The sequence below is a fragment of the Dermochelys coriacea genome, chromosome 2 (genome assembly GCF_009764565.3).
Source record: "Dermochelys coriacea isolate rDerCor1 chromosome 2, rDerCor1.pri.v4, whole genome shotgun sequence".
NCBI classification, from domain to species: domain Eukaryota; kingdom Metazoa; phylum Chordata; order Testudines; family Dermochelyidae; genus Dermochelys; species Dermochelys coriacea.
This window is the reverse complement of record NC_050069.1, coordinates 84,562,954-84,583,763: the sequence shown is the minus strand read 5'-3', so window position 1 is coordinate 84,583,763 and position 20,810 is coordinate 84,562,954. Positions and strand designations below refer to the sequence as shown.

At 39.1% G+C, this 20,810-nt stretch overlaps 1 protein-coding gene across 4 annotated transcripts in view; it reads right to left on the bottom strand.

Annotated features, from left to right (window-relative positions):
• The window catches only part of ROCK1 (Rho associated coiled-coil containing protein kinase 1), a 185,673-nt gene that overhangs the window by 51,128 nt on the left and 113,735 nt on the right, over nucleotides 1-20,810 (bottom strand). For all 4 annotated transcript variants that reach the window (XM_038388530.2, XM_043508019.1, XM_043508018.1 and 1 more), the window contains 10 exons: nucleotides 16,900-16,988; nucleotides 13,538-13,586; nucleotides 12,752-12,887; nucleotides 12,281-12,372; nucleotides 11,907-12,153; nucleotides 9,412-9,518; nucleotides 4,319-4,469; nucleotides 2,555-2,715; nucleotides 998-1,182; nucleotides 249-318 (listed from right to left, as the gene is read on the bottom strand). In XM_038388530.2, coding sequence (XP_038244458.1) covers nucleotides 249-318; nucleotides 998-1,182; nucleotides 2,555-2,715; nucleotides 4,319-4,469; nucleotides 9,412-9,518; nucleotides 11,907-12,153; nucleotides 12,281-12,372; nucleotides 12,752-12,887; nucleotides 13,538-13,586; nucleotides 16,900-16,988 — 1,287 coding nt within the window. The remainder of the gene's footprint in view (nucleotides 1-248; nucleotides 319-997; nucleotides 1,183-2,554; nucleotides 2,716-4,318; nucleotides 4,470-9,411; nucleotides 9,519-11,906; nucleotides 12,154-12,280; nucleotides 12,373-12,751; nucleotides 12,888-13,537; nucleotides 13,587-16,899; nucleotides 16,989-20,810) is intronic.

The following is a 20,810-nucleotide window of genomic DNA, read 5'->3' as shown; positions in this document are numbered from 1 at the left end:
CATAAATGGAACACAGTACTTTTGCTGCCCACAAAATCATATAAATAAAGGGTAATAGACCAAGTACAGTATTTATGATTGTTACTATATACATATCACAATCTTTTCATGTTGTTAGCTTGATTTTTGTGTATTTGTACATTTTTAGTAGTATTTTGTGTGTCACTCATTTATGTCAGAGCATTGGGGTATTTAGTCATGAAGTTATTGAACAAAACAATCCTTTATTGTAGTAAAATTAAACCTACCGAAAAATACTGTTCAGCTTCAAGCTGATCCTGAAGTTCCCGCATCTGACCTTCATTTCCTCTATATTGCCTTAAAGAGAAAACAAAACCTCATATAAAAGCCACCCATTACACTTGCAGCTTTAAACTCAGCATTTTTCTTTCATATGCACCCAATTCCTCTTTCACACACCACCTATAAACATGGTAATTCATAACCACCACATTCTAAGATTCCGGTGTAACAATATAATTTATGGTACCATAATGGTAGCTACCACAGATAATTTGGATGGGAAGCAGTGCTCCGAAAGTGCTTGGTTTCGGTCTTCAACCTACAGACTATTGTGGCACAGGTCCAATAAAGGAAGGATACTCTTGTTGGAAAAGTAATGCGGTCTTCTGTCAAGCTAAAAAAACCATAAATGAAAGGAGAAGTGTTTTAAGGAGAAAAAACGTCATGGAGCTCAGTGGTCCTCCACGCTCCAAAGTCTAAGTCTCAAATGGTGGTTCTTGGATAGGCACTTCAATTGTTCCAGAAAGGCTGGACAAGCCTGAGCACAGAAGTATCAGCCAAGCAAAGCTTTTATATTTCAAAATAAAAATATTCTAATACAATAAATACATACACATCTTCACACAGACACATTTAAAAAATGCCAACAAGTATTTTTGGTTTCTGGAAAAAGGTGACATGGAACATGGGGGGAAAAAAAAAAAAAAAAAAAAAAAAAAAAGGATTTTCCATTTTATGTCAGGCCTCTACTTACTTAGTGAGTTGAGCCAACTCAAATTCCAATAATCTCTTCGCTTCCAACAACGTATTGATCTCCTGTTTCAGCTGCTTCTCAGAACCCTTCAAGTTGTCTGCCTCAAAAGCTTGTGTTTTCAGTTCATTCTGTGTCATTAGTCGCTTATTTGTCTCTTGTTCCAGCTGAAGTGTTAGATTCTTAACCTAATTATTTAATAAATCATTTTAATTTAAAATTCTTTTACCAAATATTTTCCTGGATTTTGTTAAAAGTAATTATGTTTCACATGTGCATTATTTTATGTCAAGCGTAACCATTTCCTACATTTTACTCATGAAATAATGCATACAAATATTCAAAATAGCCTTCAATATTACTTGGGTGCAATATCATAGAAACTAGTTTTTCTTATAGATTTTAGTCTATATTTCGGCCTCAAGAACCGCCCTGTTCCCAGCCATTCATTTTTTCTTTTGTAACAGACTCTGGGGTGGGGCCTGAATTCACTCTCATCTATTCTACCTTAAGGGGGACAGTGGAATAGGCCCAAGAGGTTTGACAGACCCCCATTCTTATTTGTGGAATTAAGGTTTTAGAAGCTTTGTGTCTTTTCACCCTAGAAAGTTATGCTGCCCAGAGCGGTCTAAAATTTGAATTGCAGACAACATGGCCTAGCAGAAAGGCTTTCAGACTGACTCTTCCAATTAATCTGAAAGGACAGTGGGGATGAGACCTAACAACAACAATTAGCTCTTATATATCTTACAACAACTTTCAGTTGGTTTTTCTGAGATTAAATTTTGCATGCTCTGAATGATACACTGCATTTTGAAGAATGCAAATTCAGAACACGCAAAATATCTATATTACAAGTGTAATAAGAGTGCATGTTCAAATTCACAGGCAAGCTTTTTTATTTAAAAAAAATAGAAATAAACTTAAATGCAAAAATTACCAATCAAGTAAGAGTTCAAGCACAAAAGGACGCCAGAAAGTTAGCTTCTCAGAGCAACATTAACTAGCAATGTTATAAATTAAGGCATACAATTATAACAGCATACATGTCAAATGTTAGATCTGGCTAAGTAACATTAATATGGGAACATTAACATTTGAATTTACTGACTGTTTTGCAATTGAGCTTAGTGTCCTTTAATACACAGCTAGTATAGTCTTCAGTAATAAATTGATGGCTTTGATAATGCAGAAGAAAATATGCTAGCCACTTTGAAACCCATCATCTCTGCAAAACTTACTTCCTGCATAACTATATTGCATAGGACCCCACTGACTTCAAACCTGGAATCAGTTCACTATTAATGCATAGCTCTTATAAAGAAAGAAAGACATATTATTATCCAGGGTCTAAGACAGACATGGCATTTGACCTACTCAGACATAAATGTTTACACCATTTAGGTGAAATTTCTTAGTACAGTTATTTTCAATAATGTTATGCTACATAAACATCTCAACTTAAATAGATTCAGTTTTCTATTTCTTAATGCAACTATCATTCTTTAGTTTGTTTTTTTACACAGAAAACGTGATAAGTAACAATGCGGTTTTGCTTACTTCATCCTCTAGCCTCTCCTTTTGCTCAGTGAGGTGCTCAAGCTTCTGCTGAGACTGCTTCAGGTCAAAGTCCAGCGTGGAACATTGTTTTTCAATCTGAACTATTTGATTTTCTGCCCTGTCTCTTGCTGCCCTCTCCTCCTTCACTTTTTTTTCCATTTCTAAACAGGAAACAAAAGCAATTGACAGCACAATAAAAAGGTATATATGCAAAAATACAAATATGGTACTTCTAAGAACATGTTTACTTGACCATTCCTTTCTTAAATACACCTAATATTCCAGCTTTGATTCTATCCTTGGGAGTTAAGCACAGGGTTTCTCTCCCCACACACAATGGCTAGGGTGTTTGAAATCTTTTACAGTCAGGTGAGTAGGCATCTCTAGTCTACTACTGAACAAAATCATTATAGTATTGTTGCAACAAACAGAGACAGTGATAGTGATTGCCAGAGCATTAGGACCCTCCTACAGGCAGCTATTTGTCACTCCACTAACTGCCATTATGCCAGTGCTTGAAATGTACCAGCCAGTTCATGTGTTGCTCAAAAACAGAGAGCTTCCAACCACAGCCATTTAGAAATGGAATTAAATAAAAATTTTGATAGAACGAATAGCAAAAAACATCCTAAGGTGTGTGAACACACTAGGGTTGCCAACTTTCTAATCGCACAAAACCAAACACCTTTGCCACCCTCCTGCCCCGAGGCCCCACCCCTTCTCTGAGGCTCCATCCCCCGCTCACTACATCTTTCCTCCCTCCATTGCTCTCTCCCCCATCCTGACTCACTTTCACCACGATGGGGCAGGGGGTTGGTGTATAGGAGAGGGTGAGGGCTCTGGCTAGGGGTGTGGGCTCCAGGATGGGGCCAGAATGAGGAGTTCATGGTGCAGGAGGGGGATCTGGACTGGGGCAAGGGTGCAGTAGGGGGCACCAGGCTGGAGCCGAGAAGTTTGGGGTCCGGGCTCTGGCCAGGGAACGCTTACTTCAGGTGGCTCCCAGAAGCAGCCGGTATGTTCAGTTCCTAGGCGAAAGGCCCAGGGGGCCCTGTGCACTGCCTGCACCCACAAGCGCTGCCCCCGCAGCTCCCATTGGCTGTAGTTCCTGGCCAATGGGTGCTGTGGAACTGGCACTCGGGGTGGGGGCAGCGCACGGAGCCCCCATGACCCCCACTGCGCCTAGGAGCCAGACATGCCAGCCACTTCAGGGAGCTGCATGGAGCCAGGGCAGGCAGGGAACCTGCCTTAGCCCTGCTGCACCACCAACCAGACTTTTAGTGGCCCAGTCAACAGTACTGACATGAGCCAGCAGGGTCCCTTTTCTACTAGGCGTTTCAGTTGAAAACCAGATGCCTGGCAACCCTAGAACACACTTAAAAAACATGGGCCTCTAAATTATGAAGAGAAGTGGTTGGATGAGTACAAGTCATGTGTGATACCTATAATTTTACTGCTTTGAAGTGAACTAATTTTTCCTTAACTTGAAGATATAAACAGTACAGGGTTTTCATATCTGTAGTACAGTGATGTTAACAGATCTAGGCTGACTTATATCAGCTAAGGAGAGAGCCCAGGATCTTTAAATAATGTATTGCATTATGTTTTCAAATTTTGATATGCATATACATTTTCTCTACACCAAGGATTAAAAACTGGTTTTATGAACACTACATTAAAAAAATTCTTTGCCATTGTAATGGAATTAGGAAAAACAGACCTTATTATTGCTCAATATTTTGTTTGAAACTAAAAGGAAATACATACCACACATTGCAACTGATTTTGCCTCTTCAATTGATTGATGTTTGTCAGTTAACAGAGCTTTAGTCACTTTATGCTCATTTACCTCCTGATCCAGCCGCTGTTGTAATATTTTGAGTTTATAGTTTAAATCTATTTCTAAGTTATTCTTTTCCTGCAAATGGGGACCAAAAAAGAAAAAAAAAAGCATACTTGATTAAAACTTGATTGAACTGTAAAAAAAATTCTGGAGTATTTTACCAAGCCGTCGAATGGACCCACATTTCCTTTTCTTCCCTTAAAAAAAAAAAAGGAAGGGTTACATTTTTGTTTATTCATAAGTCACAATATTAATAGGGTGCATTATACCATGCCTTTTTAGGTGTTTAAAAATGAGGCTTGAAGGAGAGGAAGGGGGTAATAAGACTTTGCTGAATAAAATGAGTGTTTTTTCTTCCATCTATGAATTCATAAGATAATCATTTCTTATTTTGAATGAACTAAAGAATGCATTAATCAATAAAGGTTTTAATTACTGCTAGCATTTCTGTGCCTCTTCCTTACTAGTGGTTTTCTAAGTGAAAAAAGGAGGTTACTCATCCTGTGCAGTAACTGAGGTTCTTAGAAATGCATGTCCCTATGGATGCTCCACTGTAGGTGCGCCTGAGATTGGAGATCTTCAGTAGCAGCACCCATTGGGCTGCACATGCACTTCTCCCCATCTCACACCATCTATATAGAGCTGTTCGGTCCAACCACCCTCAGTTCCCTCTCTACTGCAGAGTCTACTTTTAAAACTCCGAAGCAGAGGGGAGGAAGGCGGGTAGTGGAGCACCCATAGGGACACACATCTCGAAGAATCTCAGTTACTGCACAGGGTGAGTAATCTTCTCTTTTTCAACCAGTGTCCTTATGGATGCTCCACTGTAGGTGACTGTAGAGTAGTGCCCTTAGATGAAAGGCTGGGGCTTCAGAGTGATGTGAACCAAGGACGATAGGACAATACATCCTAGTAGGGCATCTGATGCCATGTCATCGGTAATGACACAGTATTGGCTAAAAGTGTCTGTGGATGCCCAAGTGGTGGCTTTGCAAATGTCAGTAATCAGCACGTTGTTTAGAAAGTCAATCGAGGTAGACAGCAAGTGAGTAGGATGCGTTCAAGATCCAGTTTGTGTTGACAGCAAAAGGTGGATGTACTCTGAGATCCATTTGGATAAAGCTGCTACCTTTGATCTTTCAGCAATAGAGAGGAATAAGCATGGTGAATGCCTGAAAGATTTTCTTCAGTCAAGATAAAAGGCTATTGCTTATCTGACTTCCAAGATGTGCAGGGTGGCTTCATGTTGGCTGCTATGCAGCTTTGGGAAGAAGGAGAGAAGGTGGATAGGTTAGTTTAGATGGAAAGAGGACGGCACCTTGGGTAAGAGTTTCGGATGTGATCATGACCTTGTCTTTGTGAAAGATTGTGTATAGCGGGTATTCCAAGAGAGCACCTATTTCTCTTATCCGTCATGTGGAAGTGATGGCAACAAGAAATGCTGTTTTCATGGATAGGTGTATGTAGGAGCATGCTGCAGTGGGCTCAAATGGGGTACTGGTGAGACAGCGCAACACTAGGCTGGGATCCCAAGGTGGGATAGGGTCTTGTATTTGATGGTACACATTTTGAAAGCTCGTAAGGAATCTTTTTGTTAGTGCATAGGTAAATATGGAATGACCGTCTATCTTGAGGTGGAATGCAGTAGTGTCAGCCAAGTGTACACAAATGGAGCTTGTGGGCAGTCCTGCTCTTTTAAGTTATTTTAGAATGTAGTCTAGAATGAGTGATAAAGGAGCATTCATTGCGAGGACATGTTTGGTGTTGCACCAAGTTTGGAATCTATTCAATTTATTGAGATAAGTAAGGCAAGTTTTATCACGCCTGCTACCTAAAATAATCTCTTTTACCTCTTCTGAACAGGTCATCTCCGAACCATGAACCAGAACCATGAAGGAGCCATGCCTTCAGATGGAGGAGTTCTAAATTGGATTGGAGGATTCGGCCTGTGTCTTGAGAGAGGAGGTATGGAGTCAACTGCAGGGTGATTGGTGGACAAACCACCTGCACACAAGGTCAGGTTACCAAATCTTTCGTGGCCATGTTGGGGCTAGGAGAATGATTGTAGCTCGTTCCACCTGTGTCTTGTGAAGCACTGTGAACAATAGGGGAGAGGGTGGAAAAGCAGAGAGCAGGGGTCATCCCATGTAATGAAGAAGGCGCCCCGCAGGGACATTTGGCAGTTTTGGGCATGACAAGGATATCTATACTCAGAAATTCACAGAAGTTGAATGTGTGTTGCAGGTCTCTTGTGTCTAACTCCCACTCGTGGTCTTGTGAGAATCTCTTGCTCAGTGAGTCCACTGTGGTGTTCTGGTGTCCAGGTAAGTATGAGGCCAAGATGTTGATGTCATGCTGGATACAATAGTTCCACAATTTTACTGCTTCCGAGCACAGGAATTGGGACCTCGCTCCCCCTTGTCAGTTGATATAGAACATGCAAGCGATCTTGTCCATCATTACTCTTATGGTCCTTTGTCTGATTAATGGTAGAATGCGTCAGCACATGTTGTGGACTGCAAATAATTCTAGGAGGTTGATGTGCAACACGGATTCTGAAGCAGACCACCTGCCCTGTACCATCTGTAGATGTGCTTGCCAACCAAGTAGGAAGGCCTCAGTTGTGAATATGGCTGGTTACCACAATATTTCTGAGGCACGCAGAAGATACTGCCTGCCCCGATGGAGCATACCTTGACTTCTTTTGGAAGGAAAGGCTTGCCAACCAGTTGATAGCAGGTAGAGGTACATTCTGATCCATTTCAGGATTCCCTGTGACAAGATATCTGGCACATTAAAAGGCAAAGCTATGGCCACAAAGAGGCAGGGAGAGAATCTAAAGGACTCATTCCTTTTGGGACAATTGAACATGACTCTGGAGATGCTAGAGGATGGAGCATCTTTTCTCCTTGTGAGGACTGCAGCTTTCCGAAGGAGACTGGCAGGAAAATTGATTGATTCGGGCAAAATTCCAAGACTACCTTAGTTATGAATTTGGGGTATGGTTTCATCACCTTCCTGTGGAAGAATATGCAAGGTGGTCTGGCCATAAGACCTTGGAGCTTGCTAACTCTCTCTGCTGATGTAATGGCCACAAGAAAAAACATTGTGATAAGACAATATACCGAGCACTCCAACAGCAGTTCAAAAGAAGGCTTTATAAGCTTTAAAAGGACAACACTGAGGTCCCCTATGGAAGTCTGTACTCTTACTGGAGAGAAAGTATGAAGAAATTAAACAGCAAGGGTGCGACAAGACAGAGTGCAACTGTACGGGAGTGTGACATGCCAATGTTGCAGTGAGGTTGACTTCAAGGGAGTTAAATATCAGTCCCACATGTGCAAGAGCAGGTTACAGTACAACATCTTTGGTTACTGGGGCTCCATTGGGTTAGTATTAGTCTGAGTTGTCCAAATGGAGAATTTTTCCCATTTGGAGAAGTAGGTCAACCTTACAGATGGTTTCCTGCTCTGTGTTCGAATTTTCTGAACCCGTAGGGAACACCTTCTGTCAGTGTTGTTAAGCTAGCCAACATCCAGGCTGTCAGATACAAAGACTGTGTCTAGATGCATTGTCTGACTGAGGTTTTGGATATCACATTAGGGTAGGAAGGAAGATGTATGGGTATGGGAAGCTGCTGGGACATCCAGAGCAGGTCTGATATCCAGAATGGTCTCAACCAATATAGGACTAGCACAATGATTGAGGTCCTATACTGTTGATTTTGGATATCCTGGGGATCAGGGGATACAATATGATACCATACAGGAGTCCTCAAGAAGACTGAAATAGCAAGGCAATCGGCAGTTAGCCTGGACTCCCGACCTTCCCTGAAACAGAAGTTCTAGCACTTGGTATTGTCCTCTGTGGCAAATAAATGTGTGGCGGGAGTCTCCCACTGACAGAATATTGGGTCTAGTATGGACTTTACACAGATTACTCATGGCTGGTTACCACATTCTGCACTAAACGTCTGCTAGGTCATTGCTAATCCCTGGAAGGTGTAGAGCTAGTGGAATCACCCCCATGTTGATAAACACCATTTCCAGCATTGGATGGCTTCCAGCAGGAATGCTATACAGATGAGCCAGATGGCTCTTAGTTCCAAGGCATTCATATGTAGGTTAAAATCATCATGAGACCAGGTATCTTACATTTGAATGTGGTTCAGGTGGGCACCCCAATCAGTCCCTATAGTGTCTGAGATAAGCATCACTGTTCCCTTTTCTCATGTTCATCAGGACAAGCCATCAACAAAACACAATTCGGGGACATTCTGGTCTCCTGCTGGGACCTGCTTCTGATCAGCCAGTCATCTAGATATAAACAGGTGTAAATTCCATGTTTTCTTAGATATGCTGCCATTACAGCTAGGAAGTTGGTGAAAACTCTCAGTGCCATGGAGAGTGTGAAGGGCAAAACACTGAACTGGGAATGGCTGGCTGATACTGTTAACCTTATGCACTTCCCATGAGACAGATGGATGGCAATATGCAAGCACATCATCCTGGATGTCAAGAGCCACGAACCAATCTAGAGCTTGGAGCAATGCAGGCGAGTGTTACCATCCTGAGACCGAGTATGTATTTGTTGAGTCTCTTCAGGCCTAGGATAAAAGTCCAGTCTCACCCAGGAGGCACTGAAGGATCCTTCCATGGAATCCACATTGACACACTTGAAGCTGTGATTTATTTACACAATACAAAATAATTTAATACATGATCATATTCTGACCAAAGCCAGTGAGCTAACATTAGCATTTTCCTGAATTATCATGTATTATTACAGGTTTCAGAGTAGCAGCCGTGTTAGTCTGTATTCGCAAAAAGAAAAGGAGGACTTGTGGCACCTTAGAGACTAATAAATTTATTTGAACATAAGCTTTCGTGAGCTAGAGCTCACTTCATCGGATGCAGTGAGCTGTAGCTCACGAAAGCTTATGCTCAAATAAATTTGTTAGTCTCTAAGGTGCCACAAGTCCTCCTTTTCTTTTTGTACGTATTATTAATTACCTTACCTTTTCACAATGATTAAGTGAGTCTTGTGCTTGTTTTCTTTCCGTTTCCACTCTTTCAAGATTATTTTTAAGATTTTTTACTTCTTCTTGTAAAGATGTAATCCGAGCTAGCAAACACAAATTAAAAATAGTTCAATTTCAGCTACTATGCCTAGATGCAGAAACAGGACTGATTTTATTTTGTCCAACTGCTAATGTATAGATGTTTCCTTTCATTAATACAAGTCCTGTTACAACATACAACAGCCACATTTTCACAGACATTAATTCTGCTGAAGTCTTATTATGGATAGTGTGACAAAGGTCCTCCTCTGCCTTGGTGGTCCTGCACTTATTGGCACATTTGCTCGCTTTAGAGGTTCATGGCAGCCCTCAGTTTGGCCACTTTCGTGGCTCAAATCTGCCATTCACTCAGTTAGCCTCATCACTGGCCAGCATGGGGAAAAGGAAGAACAACAATCCACGCACTCTCTGCTGATCCACCTAGTGGATCAGGGAACAGGCCAGAGACCTTCCCCTCTAGTGGAATTCACAGTCCAGGTCAACTCCTCCAGTATCAAGTAGGGAGTTGGGGGGGGGGGGGATGGAAGGAACCTGGGCCCGCCCTCTACTCCGGGTTCCAGCCAGGGCCCTGTGGATTGCAGCTGTCGAAGAGGCTCCTGTAACAGCTGTGTGACAGCTACAACTCCTTGGGCTACTTCCCCATGGCCTCCTCCCAACACCTTCTTTATTTTCACCACAGGACCTTCCTCCTGATGTCTGATAATGCTTGTACTTCTCAGTCTTCCAGTAGTATTCCTTCTCACTCTCAGCTCCTAGTACCTCTTGCTCCTAGCTCCTCACACACACACCACAAACTGAAGTGAGCTCCTTTTTAAACCCAGGTGCCCTGATTAGCCTGTCTGTCTTAATTGATTCTAGCAGCTTCTTGATTGGCTGCAGGTATTCTAATCAGCTTGTCTGCCTTAATTGTTTCCAGAAAATTCCTGATTGTTCTGGAATCTTCCCTATTACCTTACCCAGGGAAAAGGGACCTACTTAACCTGGGGCTAATATATCTGCCTTCTATCACTCTCCTGTAGCCATCTGGCCTGACCCTGTCAGAGTAGATACAACATATAACACAATGGTGCTCCAATCTCAGTTGGGGCCTCAAGGTGCTATTGCAGGACATAAACATAATTTAAATAACCTGCACTGGAGAGGTCCTTCAGAGAAAGAGGAATTATTTTTACCCTACTGATCACTCCACAAAAGCAAAGGCTCTCCTCCAGCCTTGAGTTTGGAACAGCTTGCCCCACAGCTTACCCTATGCAGCTACTTCAGTGTACTATTAAATTGAAGACTTTAAACAGTAACACCAAGACATTTTAATTGAAGTTTCCAACTGCAACTGTAATTTGGTTTCTTGTATTACTCTCTGTGTTAACTGTTATACCTTATACACACTATGTCAGCAACATAGCTCAAAAGTATGTCAGACTATCTAGAACACTGCATGCTTAGCATAGTTTTTTTAAATATAAAATGTCCTAGGAATTTCTAGATGACAAAATGATATGAAAAAGAAAACACTTCTTCCAGAATTTCAATGCTGTGCTTAGTTGTCAAACATTTGCTTGTTAAAAACTGGCAATTGTGTGTGCAAATTTCATGTGGAACTGTCTGGCTAGATACCAGCAAAACATCCTGTTCTATAAACTTTAGAAACTCTGAAGAAGATTACCCTTTCATGCAAGCCTAAAGAGCTGTGTAACTCTAACATTGCATCCGTTAGGTTTGCTCCATCACATCATACAATCTGTACAGGAGGAGGCCTTCCCTCTTGTCCCTCTGTATTCTTTGAATATATTTCTTTTTCTTCATATTGGATAAACTGCCCTCTCATACAGTTACCCCAGTGGCAATCTAGAGTAATTAATCTGTAATGGATTCATTCTATTTAGTTGTCTCAGTGGCTAACCAAGTTGTCAGTTGGCTGTCATCTTGCGTTAGAGAATCTAATTATTCTCTTAAACACACAACACTCTAAAGTTTATGGAACTTTCTGATATTACCTCTGCTGTGTCAGTGTCCCAGAATTCATGAACATTGCTCTGAAGAGGTTAATATCCACAGATGAAAAAAAATCATGTTGGAGGACGGGGAGGCGAAATAGCTCTTGTCCGCAATACCGCTTTCCCTCTCATCCCCAAAACTCAACCACACAGGAATTATGTACCTGAGTTAATACTGAATTGGTAAGACTTTTGATACCTTAAACTGTATTTACAAATGTTCTCAAGTATTAGTCCTCTAGGGATACGCAATTCATATGTTGATTACTGCTCCACTACACTAAATGAATAGAATTAAACTCCTTGAAAACAGCTGGTACATCTTTTTCAAGCTTTAAACAATGGTACAGAGCAACAAAGTGAAGTTATGAAAATGGATTTTTGTAAGAATAAATATTTACTGCAACATTAAAAAGTATATAAGCATGGAATGGTTACCTTGTAAATCTCCAATCATTTCAGATCCATGACTTCTGTCCCTTCGTTCTGCTTCCAATGCTGCTTGCAATTGATAATAGTCCTTTTCCACTTCCAATTTTGTGCTTTCTAGAACTCTGCATCTTTCCTGAAGTTCTCTATTTAATGATTCTAACTGGCTTATAGTCTTGCTCGTTTCTGTATGACTCTTTCTCAATCTTGCTGCTGTATCTGATTCTGTCCTTAGCAAGTCATTGGCTTCTTCTAGCTGTTAGAGTAAGAAAAGTCAAGATTCCCATTCAAAATTAACAGATTCAACTTTGCTACATTTATGTAATCAATACTATTTGACAAATTTTAGAAAACAATGAAAATACTGAACAGCAATCACTTACTTGCTTTTGTAACTGTGTCATCTTCTCATTTGTCGTTTGTGAATGCTGGCTAATTTTTTTTAAGTCTTCTAACTGATCTTTTAATGTGGACACTAGAGATAGAAATGAATATGGAATTCAATTTTCTTAGCAGCTCAGAACAGAAAATCTTTGTGACATTACTAGATATTTCTACGTGAAAGACAGCAAAATAATTAAAATATTTCCTTTTAATTTCCCGAGGTCAAATTTTGTTCTTGAATATATACACCTGGCTCACTCAAATCACTAGGGGCTCCACATGCATACATCTACGGGAAGAATTTGATACGTCAAATATCAAAAACAGAAATCGCTATTTTCCTGTGATAACAGAATTTCAAGAAAAAAATCTATTCTAAAATGCTTCAAATGTTAAAAAAGTAAATTTTTCATAAAACTGTATAGTAGCATACACATCAACATTTCTAGCACCTGGGTAACATTGCTTACCTTCATTTTCTACATTCCGTCTTTTTTCATTTTCCTGTTCAACTTTTCTATGGTATTCATTTATTTTATGTTGCAGCACCATCTTTTCCTTCTCAGTCTGAGATACTGTTGATTCTAAATTTTTTCTTTGATTTCCCTGAAATTATAACAAACACTAGTATTTTCCATTTACATTTTACAGAATGATCCTACAAACTTTTTTTAATTCTGTTGTTCTGTAAGTAGTCTCACTGACTTCAAGTGGTGAAATCTTGGCTCAACTGAAGCCAGTAGGGCCAGGATTTCACTCACTGAGACTACCAATATGAACAGGAGGTTTGCAGAATAGAGCCTAATAATTCCCAACATCACTTTTGTAGTTTGTCTCTGATTAAATCTTCCAAACCACTGCAATAACTGTATTTAACAAAAAAACAAAAATTACCTGTTTATTAGGTTTATGAATACTACAATATAATGATGTCCTAGAGGATTATCTGTACACTGATTTTTAAAAATCTAGCTAATTTTGAAAATTATATTGAATATTCTGAACAAGGCTAAACAGGAAAGAAAGTAGTTTTCAATTGTAGAGGCAAAAAAAGTACTTGAAAATTACATTTTTCACTTTCATAACAAACATGGCCAAAATGATTTGGTGTTTTAGAATGTGGAGATTTATTTTCAAATTTAAATTGGAGTGCAAATTTTTACAGGAAAATTATAAACCTCTAGCAGTATTATGAGGACACAGATTGACTCAACACAGTTAAAAATTCTGTGATTAAGAAAAACACACAAACTTACCTCTTCATCCAGTTCCTTCATTAGCTTGTCTAGTTTTATGTTTGAAGTCCTATAAATAATGAATTATTTCAATATGTAAAAGAAGATGATCTTATTTTACATGCCTGGTATTTCAATATTTAAACTATTTAAGACCATTATTTAAAAAATGCTTACTATGTGTATGCCCTTCATCCTAAAACCAACATTTTAAATTGAAGAATGCCACCAATTAACATCAGTAGTTTATAATAGCACAATCATCAAATGTATTGACAGTTCACTGGAGGCAATGTGCGTCAAAAATGGTAAGGGTCAAATTCTGTCCCTATATCCACACAAAGGTGCAGAGTAAGAAGTTTTTATAACTAGTAAAAGTTGGTCAACAAATATTCTGCCATTCTCTAGAAAGAACGGCTCCAGTTGTGCACATCCCACATCTCTAAGAATGTGGATCCCCAATACTGATCAATTACCCATACAAATATATCCATATCACATATAAAAGATATCTACATGCTATTACCACAAAAAAGTATCTCTAGAAAACCGGGGGGGGGGGGGAAAGTTACTGCAGAGAGAAGGTGAAATAAGTGCTGAGTAACATCCCACAAAGGAAATATGAACTGGTCAACCAGCAATACAGAACATCCGTTAATCTACAGCAAGATCTCCTCCAGTTCTATACATTTCATATGGATGTCTATTCCTAGCATTGGCCTTTATAAAACATTAGGCCACATAAATGTTAGCCTTCTGTAGTTATTTACCTCTGTCCAAAAAAGTTATAGCAAAAACAATTCAGACAGTATTAACTAATTATAGCAGTTTATACCAACATATGTAATCAAATTAGGGATGTTGATTAATCGCAGTTAACTCGTGATTAACTCAAAAAAATTAATCACGATTAATTGCAGTTTTAATTGCACTGTTATCCAAAATATTAAATACACTTCAATTGGTATTTTATTGTTTATTTTTCTACATTTTCAAATATATTGATTTCAATTACAACACAGAAGTGTAGATTGCTCAATTTATATTTTGTATTACAAATATTTGCACTGTAAAAATTATAAACAAAAGAAATAGTATTTTTCAATTCACCTCATAAGTATTATAGTGTAATCTCTATATCATGAAAGTGCAACTTACAAATGTAAATTTTTTTTTGTTACATAACTGCACTAAAAATAAAATGTAAAACTTCACAGCCTACAAGTCCACTCAGTCCTACTTCTTGTTCAGCCAATCCTTAAGACAAACAAGTTTGTTTACATTTACAGGACATAATGCTGCCGGCTTCTTATTTACAATGTCACCAAAAAGTGAGAACTGGCATTCGCATGGTGCTTTTGTAGCCAGCATTGCAAGGTATTTACATGCCAGATATATTAAACATTGTATGCCCCTTCATGCTTTGGCCACCATTCCACAGGACATACTTGTTAAAAAAAAAAATTCATTAATTAAATTGTGACAACTCCTTTGGGGAGAAAATTGTACGTCTCCTGCTCTGTGTCCTACCCACATTCTGCCAAATATTTCACGTTACAGCAGTCTCAGATGATGACCCAGCACATGTTGTTTATTTTAAGAACAATTTCACTGCAGATTTGACAAAATGCAAAGACGGTACCAATGTGAGATTTCTAAAGATAGCTCTACCCAAGGTTTAGGAATCTGAAGTGCCTTCCAAAATCCGAGAGGGATGAGATGTGGAGCATGCTTTCAGAAGTCCTAAAAGAGCAATACTCCAATGCAGAAACTGAAGAACCTGAACCACCAAAAAAGAAAATAAACCTTCTGCTGGTGGCATCTGACTCAGATGATGAAAATGAACATGAGCGAGTCCGCACTACTCTGGATTGTTATCGAGCACAACGCCTCATCAGCATAGACGCAAGTCCTCTGAAATGGTGGTTGGAGCATGAAGGGACATATGAATCTTTAGCGTATCTGGCATGTAATTATCTTGCAAGGTCGGCTAGCGAAAGCCTGTTCTCAATGTCAGGTGACATTGTAAACAAGAAGTGGGCAGCATTATCTCCTGCATATGTAAGCAAATTTGTGTCTTAGCGATTGGTTCAACAAGCATTAGGACTGAGAGGACTTGTAGGCTGTGAAGTTTTACATTGTTTTATTTTTGAATGCAGTTATTTTTTTGTTCCCAGTTCTACACTTGTAAGTTCAACTTTCATGATAAAGAGATTACACTACAGTACTTGTATTAGGTGAATTGAAAAATACTATTTCTTTTGTTTTTTACAGAGCAAATATTTGTAATAAAAAATAAATATAAAGTGAGCACTATACACTTTGTATTCTGTGTTGTAATTAAAACCAATATATTTGAAAATGTAAAAAAATCCCAAAATATTTAAATAAATGCTATTCTGTTATTAACAGCCCGATTAATTGCAATTATTTTTTTTAAAATAGCATGATTAATCATAATTAATTTTTGTAATCACTTGACAGCCCTAAATCAAATCTATTAACTCTGTGATAAAATGTGTTTAACTGTGAGACATCAGAAGACACACTGATGTTACTGAATACTCGTTGTCAGTGTGATTGTAGGGATACAATTGTTGAATATATTTCTAGCATCCCACATGCTGCTCACATGTGGTCGGTAGTCAGTATGTGGACAGTGAAACTCCGGATATGTGTAAAGAGGCCACTATGTCCTAAATACTATTATGTGGTCTGAATTCCCATAAGACCTTTTTTGGTAGAAATTCTTCTAAGATAACCAACAGCAATGTGTGCACATTAAGTTCCATTTTATCAGATTTTCAAGTGTATGCTCATGTTGTTGAACATGCAAGAATAGGCAGTAATTTGTCAGATATTTACTTTTTTCAAGAATATAAACAGAATTTAATACTCAGATAGAAAACTGCTGCTCATATCTGTCAGTCTCAACAAAAGTTACACGCTGGATCTTTCAATAGTACTGCAGCATTTAAGATACCAAGACGCTTACAATCTTAAACTCCAATATTCTAGAACATGTGGTGCACATAGTATTTTATGTTCTTTAAAAAAAAAAAAAAAAAAATCTATGTATTCACTGTATCCCGCAGATGTTTTGAAACCTATCAGGGTAGTGGAAAGAAAAACAACATGGAGTTCAAATATTCAAGATGTGTGTCTGTTTCACTGATGCGAACACAAACAATTAATCTTCCTTTAAATACACAAGAAAAACATCTGAGATCATTTTAAAGTGATTTAATTTATGGCCTTGAATCTCAAACCACTGAATTACTATAGTAGCAATATTGATATCATGCTTGTTATCCTTAATGTATTTTTTACAGCTGATGTTTTATATTATTTAATTCTGAAAATGTATTTAAGTTCAGTCTCACCTGCACTTTTGCTCCATTTCATCTTTCAATTGCATTTCATTTTGAAGCTGCTCTTCCAACTGATAGATAGTTTTCTGCATATTTTCCAGCTTAAAATATATATACATACACATTTAAAATATATGCATTACATTCTATGAAACTTGTAAAAAAAAATTCCAGCACTTGCCTGGACTAGCTAAATGATGTCATAATCTATCTATTTTATATCAAGCATTTAATGACAGAGGAATGGAAGAGACTAGTTTCCACTCTGTGCACGAACACTGGCACGAGAAGAAAAATGTAAAGACTATGTTTTGTTGGTTATTAAAGTGTGATATTCCCTTCGTGAAGCTTTTAAAATAAATTACAAAAACATCAACAATGCAATGTAGCAGTTGCGAAATCAAACAAAGTATCTCTCAATCAAAGTTCAATTTATTCCTGCAGTGCTATCTCAGTTCATAGATTTCATTATACAGAATATGTAAAATAGTGTAAGGCCTGATCCTTCATACATCTAGGCACAAGAGTAAAGCATTATGTACTTGAATAGTACTGCTGAAACACATGAGTAAATTGCACATATGCTTAAGTGTTTACAGGATCAAGCCTAAGTTATTATTGCAAAGGATATAGGAAACATTATTTGTATTTATGTGAAAATTTCCTTTTTTCCCCCCTCTAGTAGGAAGATCCACAGATCTTTTTCAGTAAATCTTCTGCCTGTCAACAGCTCTGGAAGTAGAATCAGACCTGTGAGCCTCTGATAGGGAGGAAATGGCTCAGTGCCCGAAGATCTAGCCAATCTGAGAAAACTTCCACAGCTTCATGACTACTTTATAAACCTTTGAAACTACTAACAAGAACTTCAGATCTTCTTACTACAATAAAGTTACTGCACGGGATCTCTTCTTTGCCAAGATACATCCCAGATGTTCAATATTTTCAGTCTCTTCAGGTGCTTGGTCTTAGTTGGTTCCCCCAATCTTCACTCATAATATTTTAAGAGCTGCATGGAAAGCGATTAACAGTTCCAATTTATATCCTGAAAGGAAATGTATCCAAGTGGTCTTGCTATCTATCCAGTCATCTTCCTCAAGTAACTCCTCCTAAGGTGGGCTGTCTGGAGGAAAGCATAGATGTGTTGCTACTCTTCTATAAAACAGTGTCTAAATACTGTAAGGCAAGAACTTTGTTTTGGGTCTCCAGTATTCTGAGGAGTCAGACAACTGTCAGTCATTTCAGAAAGGACTGCTCTTTCTAGGTCTCTTGAGATTCACCCCAACTACTCTCCATCCTACCGAATTTGTGCTTTGAGAAATTAGGTTCTAAGGCTCCATAGTAGAATGACAAAGGAAGGAAATTCCACATGATATCTGTTCCTGCTCATTCTGAATACTTTGTACAGGAACTGTTCTGCTGCTCTGCTGCTATCTGATATTTGGGGAGAGAATCTAATGCTCTTTACCCATCTTAGATGGGAGTGTGTGAGAGATTTATTTTCCTGCTTCTGAGCAAGATGTTTCCTTGCTTCCTTTTTCTACTTTTTAGACTCTTCTTGCTATTCCAATGGAAAGAGGAAGACAGAAAATTTATACTCCTCAAGAGGCTGAAGACTTTGGCAAGTGACTACCCCCGCTGGTTTTATAATTTTGTGCTTTCTTCCACATCATTGGGCTGCTCTGAGGTATCTAAAGGTAGAGTGGAGACGTTCTAACTTTTCTCCATCTAGGTAAGACAATATGCTTTATGAATTTATTAGACTCTGCCACAAAGCTTTGAGATATGAGGGAGTTCCCCAATCTCTTCCAGAGGAAGTGGACTCCATCCTGAGATCTTAGAGTAGTCCTGACAATGAAATCTAAAGGGAGAATCCCACCTACTGCTACACCATAGAAAGCATGTGACCCTTGAAAGAGACTATTCCTGAGTGGTACCCCTTTGACTTTATGGATGGTGTCTAACCCCATAATTTGTAGGGACAAGGTGGGGACCAGGGGAAGCCTGTGCAGGGAGCAGCCACTTTGCCTGAATGAGTCACACAGAAAATAAGGCTGCGTTACATAAGGGCTCACCCACACTTTGATAAGAAAGGGCATGGGAGCTGGACAGAAATAAATGAAAGGCTCCTTACTGCCTACTTGCGTCTCTGTGTCTGGGTTGCTCTCCTTTTTTCTCTCTCCATGCTAACTACTCCAGGGTATTTTTTGTTTTTACTTTTTGTGGAAGGAAGAGGAATAGTTGTCCACACTGACAGTTGGGGATGACAGCCCAGGAATTTCTGTACTCAATCTTGCTGGCTTGGAGCTGGCTGCCTTGTGCCTCTGGCTGCCTGTGTGGTGCAGTTCCCTAAGAGGCTTGCCCAGACATGCTGTGCTAGCAGCTGCTGCAGCCAGTTGCCTTAGTTATCAAAAGATGTTCTTTCAGAGATGTTTCTGCCAAAGTCTAAGGCTAAATAACACCCCAGCAAAAGCCTGGAATTCAACAGAGTAGTTAGAATAAAAACATTTCTTTATGTTTTTGTTTCTGTTCTGCATTCTGGGGCAGGGAGAGGCTGGAGAAGTTTGCCGACGGTAGAGAAGGCAAGAACAAAAAACCTCTCTGAGATCTTTAGGGGCTGGCCACACCCTCCCTGACAATGACTTAACATATCTGGTTCTACCTCCTCAGTGGTGAGAAGACTGAAGACCCACTGCAAATGATTTTCTGAATCTTTTTTAACTTAACTTTTAGACTCTGATGGGCATTGAATTTCAAGTGTTAAAACAAAATAAATGAGTAAAGTTTAATTCATATTTCCAAATAGATTCAGAATTTCAATTAAAGGACTATGGATTCCTTCTCTCTCTAGAATCTTAAGGTCGAATCCTATGAGGTCCTGAAGATCCTCAAAACCCAATGTGTTCCTGGAAATTGCAGACACTCAATTCCTCCCATGAGGCACTCAGCACCTTGCAGAACTGTACACGTAGCCAGCATCCTGTGTCACATTTACTTAAACTTTGTTTGCAATGTTGTTGTAGCCATGTTGCTCCCAGGATATTAGAGAGACAAGGTGGGTGAGGTAAGATCTTTTATTGGACCAACTTCAGTTGGTAAAAGAGACAAGCTTTCAAGCTACAAAGAACTCTTCTAGGGGATTCTCGCAATGACTAAGCAACTCAGGTGCCTGCTCAGGCACTTTTGAAAATCTCACTAGGAGACTGTCTGCACCTAAACACCTGAAAATCTGGCCTTAAATTCTTATTTTCTCACATCACCAACCAAAGGAAGGTGAAGTAACATACAAGAAAGAAGATACCAGTCAAAATGGGCACAAAGAATCAGCATCCTCCAAATCAAACATTTACTGAACTATGTTAAGCCAATACAAGATATAATTGGTTCCTCTGCCCTTTAAAAATATTTCTGTAGGTGATACAGTATTTAAGAACAAACTATATAGAGTCATCAAAAATAGGCATAAAACAGAGTACATTCTGCAGTTGCACTTGTTTTCCTTTCATTCAACTGTACAGCCTTTCTTTTCTTCCTCTGTTTGGAAAACACCTTGGATTGCAATCTAATTAATAATAAATAGTAACAGAACAGTCATTAATGGACTGGACAACAAGGCATGGATAGGGCTAGTAGCATCCAAGCCTAGCACGATAGCTATTAGAGCTAGCCAGAAAATTTTCGGATAGAACATTTTTTCATCAGAAAACGCCAATTTTAAAATATTCAGCAACAATGGGTTGATTTTGCCAAAAATATTAAATGGAATCTTGCCTGATTTCCTTCCCCAACTCTCTGGAACCTGGGGCTTCCGAGGCTCCTCAACAGGTCACTTGGCAGGGAGCTTGGGATCTGAGGATCCCTGTGCCTCAGCATCCGGTCTCATGGGGAGCTTGAGAACCGTAGCTCTCAGAGTTACTCAGCAGCTC